The 10,041-nt window shown below is 38.2% G+C and overlaps 1 protein-coding gene across 1 annotated transcript; it reads left to right on the forward strand.

Annotated features, from left to right (window-relative positions):
- Positions 1-1,457: 1,457 nt before the first annotated feature.
- ap2s1 (adaptor related protein complex 2 subunit sigma 1) lies at positions 1,458-8,831 on the forward strand. The gene is made up of 5 exons (XM_069534746.1): positions 1,458-1,691; positions 2,839-2,988; positions 3,484-3,597; positions 5,836-5,895; positions 6,777-8,831. The coding sequence occupies exons 1-5, from the start codon at positions 1,689-1,691 to the stop codon at positions 6,876-6,878; spliced, it is 429 nt and encodes a 142-aa protein (XP_069390847.1). The 5' UTR covers positions 1,458-1,688; the 3' UTR covers positions 6,879-8,831.
- The last annotated feature ends 1,210 nt before the right edge of the window (positions 8,832-10,041 follow it).

Below are 10,041 nucleotides of genomic sequence, written 5' to 3' on the forward strand. Positions count from 1 at the left end.
TGTAGTGAAATGTGTCTCTTTAGGGGAAATACTACATCCTACAAACTATTTTGAACATTATGTCAGAGGCCTTACATGTGAAGTCAAAGTAAAGCTCCTGAACTCCCTATGGCTGTTGAATTGCAAAACCAAAACTGTGAGAATTTACATTTGTGAATCTAATTTCTGTTATTATAACATGAGTTGTACAATTATGAATATAATGTGCTATGTGTCCTTTGACAGTTTGAAATGTGAGCCACCATTAAACACACAGCAAGGCAGGGTTCAAGGTGCGCTGCCCTCCATTTGAGTCCACAAGCTTCTGTCCAATCACATTGGTTCCCTGTTTTCTCAGCAATATTTGCATGACCCCAATCACACAGAGCGAGATTAGCAAGGGTCAAAGTTTCTGTTGAATAATTTGCCTCTGTTTTACGTCCCTTTCTCCTACCACAGTTTGCTAAACACGGGACAGGCCCCCGTCATAAAACTTAAAAATGTTTGTACGGTGCATTTATGACACACACTGCTTATTTGTTCTATTTCATTCTCATATAAAGATCACCATAGGGTTGGACACACCAGAATGAAAACACAGCTGGGACATCATGTGGAAGAAAAACTCCACACTTACCATTTACTCAATGGTTGGTTTCTCCTTTCATTTTATTCGCTTTTTCCTTATCCCACCTCAGCCCTCTCTGTATTTGCAGCTAAAATATTTCTGGGTCCCAAGGGCAGGCACATTCCTCCACTCACAGTTGTGCAATCCCTGACAATCACAGCCACCCCTCCACCCCCCATCCCCCCTCTGACTCCCTAAAAGCCCTGAATGCTCGGAGAGGCGAGCTGTCCAAGCTGTCTGGGCGATGTTCTGTGGTGAGTTGGCTGCCTGACCAGACCAGTAAACAAACTCTGAGCCCTGACTCTGCAGAAAACAACCCACAGATAATATAACCTCAACAGGATGGAAATATATAGTGCTAGTTTTTTATTATTATTTCGTAGTGTGTATGGAAATAACTTTGAGGAGTGTCACATATGTGGAACATGTAACCACACACAATATGAAACTCACATTTTGAGAAGTGGTTAATATTGATAATAACAACAACGACAATAATAATCATAATGATAATTATACTACTACTAATAATAATAATAATTGTATATGTGCAACAAATGAGGAAAAAATACAAAGCAAATAAAGGCAAATAAGAAGAAATATAAAATACCTATTATAATCACACAGTGATAGCAGCCACATTCTTCTTATATTATATTATATTATATTTTACATGGTAAATCTTCATGATACTTATTTAATGACTCAGATTTAGTAATATTTAGGATGCATTCACTATTAGTTCGTATTATTATTAGTGTTTAGTTACTACACATTCAATGTTTCTACGGCAGAAAACAGCAGGTTACGGCCTTTTTTGCTTCTCATGTGATCCACAGCGCGAAGGGCCCCTGGTGCTTGTAGTTTTAAAGAACCTTCCGTGTTTTCTAAAAGCGACAAGGTGAACTACATCCCCCACCATGCAGCGCAATTCAGCGTAGTTTTGCTCTTCCTGTTAGCTCGGGGAAGATAGCGGACGAGCGGTCGAAGAAAATACTGATGTTTTTGAATAAAATTGTGGAATAATTGTTCAGGAACGAGCTGCCGTGGAGTTTCCAACGTCCATCTTCTGGAGACGAAAATGGTGAATATGTCTGCGAGGAACACGGGCCCATTATCTTCTCATCTCATCAGATACTCATTCAGTCAGTAGGACACGTTAGCGACAGCTAGTTAGTAAGTTAGCTAACTTGTCATCGCAGTCTAAGGCCACATATGTGAAGTCACGATGTTTTACCTCACACGATAACCTCTAGTTAGCTCGTGTTCGTCACACATCGTTTAGTTTCACTCTGTCAAATGTCTTGTTCCATTCTCAAGTCCAGATATACGGGTGCGGTTCAGCGAACGCTAGCTGTCACGTTAGCTAAAGCTAACTGGTTTTTTTCTCCACAGTTAAAAAGCTGCTTAGTTTAACGAGAGGCTCTCAGTATTAGTTAGCAGGATGAAAATGATGTTTATTACTATGTTATTAACGATGCTAGTGGTCAACAGAGGAATGGTCGATGGGGTCTCTGTGTGTCAGATACACGTGAAAGATGCTACTCACATATTGAGATAAATAGATTACCAACACCACAAATTCAAAATACCCAACTACCAGTAAAAGTACTGCATTCAAAAACGAATCAGAAGAAATAGCACAGAGAAATTGCTCAGAATGAAGCTATATGATTATTTGATTTGATTATTACTGATGCTATAGATATATATATGTATATATGTATGTCTACATATATATATATATACACACACACACACATTTTATAATGTATTAATCAGTGCTTTCTTGAGTGATCGGTAAGGAGTGCACATCACAATTATACAGAGCTCAATGTGAAACTATCAATGCTCCACCCAACAATCAAAATCTCTGAATAGAAACAAATACGATTTAACAATGACATCAAAGTTGGTTCCATGAAGACTTGGGCATTTTTGTATGAAAAGAGACTCAAACAATGATATGAATATTTTACAACTAATTATTCCTGCTCCTAATTATGGGTAGTTGATATTTTCTTCAAATAAATGTCCTGAAGTACAATGTACAATATTTCCTTCTAGAAAGAGCCAACTACCTCACATTTGTATTTAAGTGTCGAGTATGTGCTTGAGTAGATGTACTTAGTTAAATTTCACTGATGGCCAGATACCATATACACTTATTTCAGTAAACTACTCCCGTTCTAATCAAATTTTTCTTTCTGTTTTTTCTTTTTATTGCATAGATCCGCTTCATCCTCATTCAGAACCGAGCAGGGAAGACACGACTGGCCAAATGGTACATGCAGTTTGACGATGATGAGAAACAGAAGTTGATTGAGGAAGTTCACGCTGTGGTAACTGTCAGGGATGCCAAACACACCAACTTTGTGGAGGTATGGGATCTGTCAATATCTTCTGTATACATGTATGATTGTGTGGTTCTTTATTTTTGTGGGTGGTTAAGGGACATGCACAAATTTCCTACTTTGTTTAGTAGAACCAGACCTTTTTTCAGTGACCACAGTGTAATGACTGAAACCACACTGTCGTTAAAAATCTCAGTCGTGGCTACTTCACAGTAAAATAATTGAGTGACTCATGTGTGTCCCACATTACAAGCTTTTTCCACAAGCTCCTTAAACAATTCATAAGCAGTTTTAACAATTTCTAAAGTGATTTGAAAAAGAACTCTAAAAATCTTTGGGTTGTATTCTAGAGGATTACACTTCTCATCAGTTTTATGATGCAATATGTTCCAAAATAATTATAGTTAAACTGGGTGTGTATTATCTCAAAGTTTTGAAGCTTAAGCCCAAGTTAAGCAGCTGCTGTTGTCATAATATGAGAGAGAAAAATGTTGAGAGCTTTTATCTGTGTTGTTCTCACAGTTCAGGAACTTCAAGATCATTTACCGGCGTTATGCTGGCCTGTACTTCTGTATTTGTGTGGACGTGACGGATAACAACTTGGCATACCTCGAGGGAATCCACAATTTTGTAGAGGTAACAGACACACAACACATGATGTTTAGATTTAGTAAGTGAACTATGATGATTTAATTCTCATGGTTTGAGTGTTTTCTGGAATGTCTGTTAACGATTTCTTTCAAGATGATCTGTCCTCTTCTGTCTTGCTTCTCCTCATTAAACCTGAATGCTTGTGAGATACATGGGTTTGCAATCAAACTCGAATTATTTTTTCAAGTTTGTTCAAGTTTGCTAGTGATGCACCTCACATTAAAAGACATGCTCTCCACAGTGATTTCAGGATATGGATTATCAGCTTGTTGCAAGTAAAACAAATGAGTCACAGTTAAACATTCAGCATGACCGTTCATGTCAGTACAAATGACACAACTCAGAGACAGCTTCATTAAAAGGATAGTTCACCCAAAAATGAAAACTCCCTCATTACCTACTCACCACTATGACGATGAAGGGGTGGGTGAAGTGTTTGAGTCCACAATACACAGCGTTACAGCCAAATTCAATACAATTCAAGTAAATTGGGACAAATTCTTCAAACGTCAAAAACACTGCTCGTGTGGTGTCATCAAGTGTCCATAAGCCCCGAAATTCAAATTCAACTAGAAACGGCATCATTTACACCACGTTTTAAGCCTAAATGTCCACTGTTGTCCAATACGTGAATGCAGCTCCAGAGGACGTTTAGGATTTTGAGTAAAATAAATAATACATTTGTGTGAGTGAATAGATGAAGTTGTGTGAATTGAAGTAGAGTTTTTGATAAACATCTAATCCGCTGTTTTAGCCCAAAGAACCTGCAAAGTGTGAAAGGCAATCAGCAAAGTGAGAAAAGCAATCAGCCCAGAAATGCCTTTCAAATGCGGCAACTCGTATTGTCTAGATTTTAATATTGCGAGACTGGAGACTCTGCTGAATGCACTGAAATAAATAATTTGTTTGCGGTGTCAAAACTTTTGTTTGAAAATCTGGTTGTTGACTTATATTGCAGTCTATGAGGCAATGGTAACCCCAGACAACCATAGAGAAATGTGGCTGCGTAGATAATTACATTACATAGAAGGAAACAGGTTTGCCCACGTTCTGACAAAAAAAATGTGTGAAGAGTGATAATTGAGGCTGTGAGCTTAAGTTAAACAAAACTTTCAAAAATGCCATAACACCTTTTCCACTCGCTGATGTCATCCTGTCTTGCTTCTGAACAGTGTGTCCATTCATTTCTTCAGGGAAATTCACCACAAAACGTTATATATTTAAGAAAGTATGTGACTTATTACTGAGAAAAGCAATTTTCTATTATCTCCTGATTGAGCTGCACATTTTGCACACGTATGAATTAGAGTTTCTATTACACACAGTGCGGTGCAATTATGGTGCCAAAACAGTCAGTGGAAGACAAATTAAAGCAGCAATTTTTAACCTTAGAAGATTATATAGAGGAACTCTATTTATTCTAAATCTTGGTTATTATGTGGAGGAATTAGGCAGCTCAAGTACTATTTTATCACTTAGTTGAAGTGCTGTTAAACTGCTTTTTCTTTTTCTAATCATATTCAGTTTAATAAATCAAATAGTAGCAGCTCAAACTGACCCTGAAGTACGACTGACTGTTTGTTCAGGACAAAGACAAACAGTAGTTTTCTATCCAGAGCCGTCAGGAGTGAAGGTCATTGGATGTAATGTTTGACTATAAAGGAATGCATGTACACGCACTCTGAAGCTCACAGTCGTTTTCATTTCTACTTTTTATACTTGTTGATGCACATGGCCACGTACCCAATGAGAAACAACCCATTCAAAATGAATGCTGCTGATTTTTCTTTCATCATATTTTTCTTCCAGTCACTGGACCTATGTTCAAGTTAATACAAAACGAGATGTACTGCGCGTCAGCTCACTACAGGACGTCACGCTGCTCATTTGAACAGTCACTGATGCTAATTTGAAACAAGGGGTCTGTAATTCGGTCGCGCTCCGTGACAATATATCAAAGCTTCAAAATAATTGCACATGGAAACAAGATGTGGACCACATTAATTTTAATTTGGTGTGTTTTACTTGGATGTGCTTGTTGTGGAAATTAGCTTATTACATGGTTGTTAAGTGTCCTCTGCTGCTTCCATAGTGTCAGTATATATTTCTGCACCAATGGGTCACATTAAAACCTATAATTACTGTATATATTTTTTCTAATGTATTCTTAGGTTATCTCCTAGCTGTTATCTGATGAATGACTGTTCTTGCCTTTCCTGTAAGGTGCTGAATGAGTATTTTCACAACGTGTGTGAACTGGACCTGGTGTTCAACTTCTATAAGGTAAGGAAACGAAAATACTATCTTTTACCTTGTGATATTTTCAAACGATCTAATCAACACCTTGATCAAGCAGAAGGAGCAGAGGAGGACAAAAGTATTTCTTTCATCACAATACCATGGCAACCAATTAAATACTTACATCTAGAAATAACTCACTGAGTAAAATCCATCTAAATAATTATCCTCTATATTTTTCATAGAAAGAAACGCTAAGCAGCTAACACCTCCGAACGCCCCCAGCTGCTGCCAGTGTTTTTGCTAATTAGCTAAAGCATCTGAACATCCGCCCACGTGCTAGCACAAAGCAATTTGATGCAGTGTTACAACCAGGAGTGAAAATTGTTAAACATAAACTCAATCACTTTCTCTTCTACAAATGTTTTCCTGTTCCAAGGTAAAAAACCAAAATGTTTCGAGGGCTCAGTTGCCCTCTTCTCTCAGTGGTGGGCTAGTTATAGAATTCGTATGTGCCTGAGCACCTTGTAACACCGGCAACATCGAATATAGTGGCAATGAAATTTTCACCATTGTTTCTCATTAGTATTTGCTGTATTCGTATGGAGTCGTATGGATGTAGCCTGATCTATCCAGTCATAGTTAGTTATGTGTGCTACTGTTAGCGTCATCCACTGGTTATTTTTACATTTTGATGACACAGCAGTGGAGATGTTATGCTGACCACAGGCCAGGGGATGACTGGACAATGTAAACATAATTTTCCAGAAACCTCAACAGTTTCATGTGTAAAGCACAAGATAATGTCACTTTGGATTTGGTAACAACATGTAGTTTGTGGTATCTGTTTTCCTCCTTAATTGCCATAATCCCGTCATTTCCTTTCCTGCCCTCTAACGCACCTCCTCTCTCTCTGTGTTTTTAAGGTGTACACAGTGGTGGATGAGATGTTCCTTGCAGGAGAGATCAGGGAGACCAGTCAGACCAAGGTCCTCAAGCAGCTTCTCATGCTCCAGTCACTCGAGTAGAAACCAGACAACCGTCCTTCCTACCTGCTCGCCAATCTGCTGCCCTGGGACCTGAACCAACCTCCTGTCTCTCTGGAAAGGATCCCCCATCATTGTCTTTCAGAACTTCAGGAGGTTTTTTTTTTAGAAAATAGAAACACACAATATTGTTTACATATGATATATAATGTAGAAGTTCAGTAAATCTCTTTGTTATGGCAGTCTATGGCTACATCCATACAACTGTGTTTTCTTTTGAAAAGCGGTTTAGTTTTAGTTTGAAACCTAGAGGGCTGGGTTTTAGTCTAGATGGGCATAGACAGAGATGTTTGGAAAAGGTGGCGTAGAAACTCACAAGCGGTTGCTGATTGGGTCTTCAACAGGTCACAACAGGCTCCTATCACATGACCTTCTTCGAGAAGAAAATAACCGGCCTCAGCTGTCAGTGTTGAACACAGTATGGATAATCAATAACAAGCAAGCAATGCTGACCTTGTTGTCTTTACTAACATCTGTTGTGCAGTTAAATTCTAAATTTTACACTAATACAACTGCTAACGTGTATAAGAGACCAACCATATAGCACATGCATCCTTTCCGGTTTTTCCTGCAAATAGTGGGACTCACATGTCAGTGTACTTAAGTTCATGAGATATAGCTTCCACGCATGCTAGTATTAGATTATAACTGATATGGAGCCAAAACGCTTGTGGGGGACAGATTGTTTAAGTTTCAAAAATGGAATTTTCAAAGGAAATCTTAGTAGTATGGATGTAGCCCCTATGTTAAAATACTCTGTGTTGTACTCTTAATGAAGTCACTCAATGCAAAGGCTGTACATTTCAACATTATGACATTTCGTTAACCATTTCAGTCACAGTCAGCTTTATATTGGGTTCCCTTGTCCTAACGCCAGAGGCTGCAGAAATGAGTTATTTCATGTTGTTAGTCATTGCATTCATCTCTATTGAGTGTGGAAACACTGAGGTAAATCCATCAGTGTGACCCTGCTCTCTCCTCCTCCCTTTATTAACCTCAACTTTCATTTAATGGCACTACTATAACTCACAAGCACCTGTATGTGTATAAAGACGACCTGTAATGATCAGATGTTTGCATTGAGAACTTAAAACCGCCTGGCAGCCGTCTCTATGAAACCACGCAGGGAAAGACTTTGCAAGTGTTGGGGTGTTCGACTCACCAAGGCTACTCTGCATTTTATATCTGGATCACAGTACAAGCAAACTCCAACTAGAAAAAGCCCTTTTAAAGCAATTGACCAGCGCGGCAAGTTGGTAATTGACTGGAGTGTACTTAGGATGAGTACCATTTTGACTGTGTTATGACAACCTGGTGTTCTCACGGCTGATGAGAAATTCAGTTGGTTATATTAACTCAAGATGATGTCTGTAATCATCTTATATGGTGCTTGTTGGTCACACTTAAAATGCAAATGCACTCAGAAGGAATAAGACCTGGGCATATAGAATATTTTACACAAAGCAGTGCTGTGATGCTTGCTTCGTATGGTTTGTGCATACATGGGTGTGTTGAGTTATGTTGAATATTGTGAAATTAACAGTCATTCCAGTAAAACTCTGAGTCTGAGCAGTATTTACATGTTTAAGATCCATTAAACAAACTGGTTTTTAAGTTTCCTCTGAGAAGCTTTATGAATTTGGAATTTGACAAAAAAAAGGCCAAAACTTTGCTGGATGAAATTCCTTGTCATCTGATTTAATCAGATCCAGAGAGGTGGTTTCAAACATCATTGTTGTTTAACTCTTATTTTTTTTCATTTCAGGGTTATTTGGCATTATTATTGAAACATGTACTGCTTCCCTTCTCGTCCACATGTGAGTTTATTGGTGGAAATGTATGCTTGTGTGTGTGTGTGTGTATTGTCTCCAATTCAACTACCCACATCAATATGTCCCATTATATGTAAATAATAAAATAAACAGATGAAGTCGACTGTTTCGGATCAATCTCTATGAAAAGGATATTTTCTTAAAATTTGATTCCTGACATTGTCCAACATTATTTATCTGATAAATAAAATGTGTAAAATATTAAATATGTGTTATCTTAAAAATCAGGTACAATGTATTCTCATGCATATACTTTTTTTAAACATATTTTAGCGTGATAAGTATTCAGTATGTATTATGTGCTGAGCCAATGGGATCTGAAGTGCCTCTGTCTTGAACTCCACTAACTGGTGAATTGGCTGTTCAGTACATTAGCACCATCTAGTGGCAGAACATCTTCCACAGTAAATTATACAATGTAGTTATGAGGTCATCCTGACAGCTTGTCTCGGATCAATAAATCAGTCAATATATCCACATCAGCTACATTAAGCCACTCTAGCTGTTACTCCATCGACCCAGAAACATAAATCCAGACAATTGGACACAGAGGACATTTACTCTTCATCACACGAGTCCTGTGATATCCTAACCTCGCCCTGACTGCCTTCCACAAGAAAAAAAGACTTGGCTGAAGAATGGAGGTTGAGCCTGAATGAATCATGTACACAGATTCAGTTGTTAAACTTACAGGTCCGTTAACTCAGCAGAGCCATAAAGAGATAAGTTGTTACTCACAATTGTGAGGAAAAGTAGAATTACCGCCCTGTGGTTGTGTGCCTCAGCCGACCAATGCAGTTTCAATCAACATACATTTTTTTTCCAGACTTCTCAAGTCACCGTGACCTTTGACCACTGAAATATAATCAGTTAATCTTTTCGTCCAAGTGACAACTGGTCAAACTGAAGAAATTCCCTCAAGGCAGACATTGAAATATCATGTTCAAGGGGCCAAAAACAATAATTGTGAGGCCACAGGGACTTTAACAGAACTGCCTAAATGCAATAAGTTCATCAGATTGCTAAACATTTGTATTCAATTTGAAAGAATTCTCTGGAGGCGCTCTTAAGATTAAAACGTCATGAGTCAGAAAAGGTTTTGTGAGGTCAGAGTGACCTTTGACCTCCGAAATCCTTAACTGAATGTTTGTACCAAATTTGAGTTAATTCCCACAAGGCGTTCTTCAGATATTGTTTTCACAAAAATGGGAGGAACAGCCTGACAAACACAATGTCCCTGGTCATCGCTGTTGCGGAGGAATAAAAAAGTAAGATTTATAAACACTCATGATTGGAATGCACTTTAACTGAGC

This window comes from Paralichthys olivaceus, chromosome 11 (genome assembly GCF_024713975.1).
Source record: "Paralichthys olivaceus isolate ysfri-2021 chromosome 11, ASM2471397v2, whole genome shotgun sequence".
In the NCBI taxonomy this organism is placed as follows: Eukaryota; Metazoa; Chordata; class Actinopteri; order Pleuronectiformes; family Paralichthyidae; genus Paralichthys; species Paralichthys olivaceus.

Bases quoted from the DNA above. Each gene is read 5' to 3' on its own strand.
- ap2s1 (XM_069534746.1), top strand. The intron at 2,989-3,483 runs GTATGGGATCTG...TTGTTCTCACAG, and splicing joins AACACACCAACTTTGTGGAG to TTCAGGAACTTCAAGATCAT. The intron at 3,598-5,835 runs GTAACAGACACA...CTTTCCTGTAAG, and splicing joins GAATCCACAATTTTGTAGAG to GTGCTGAATGAGTATTTTCA.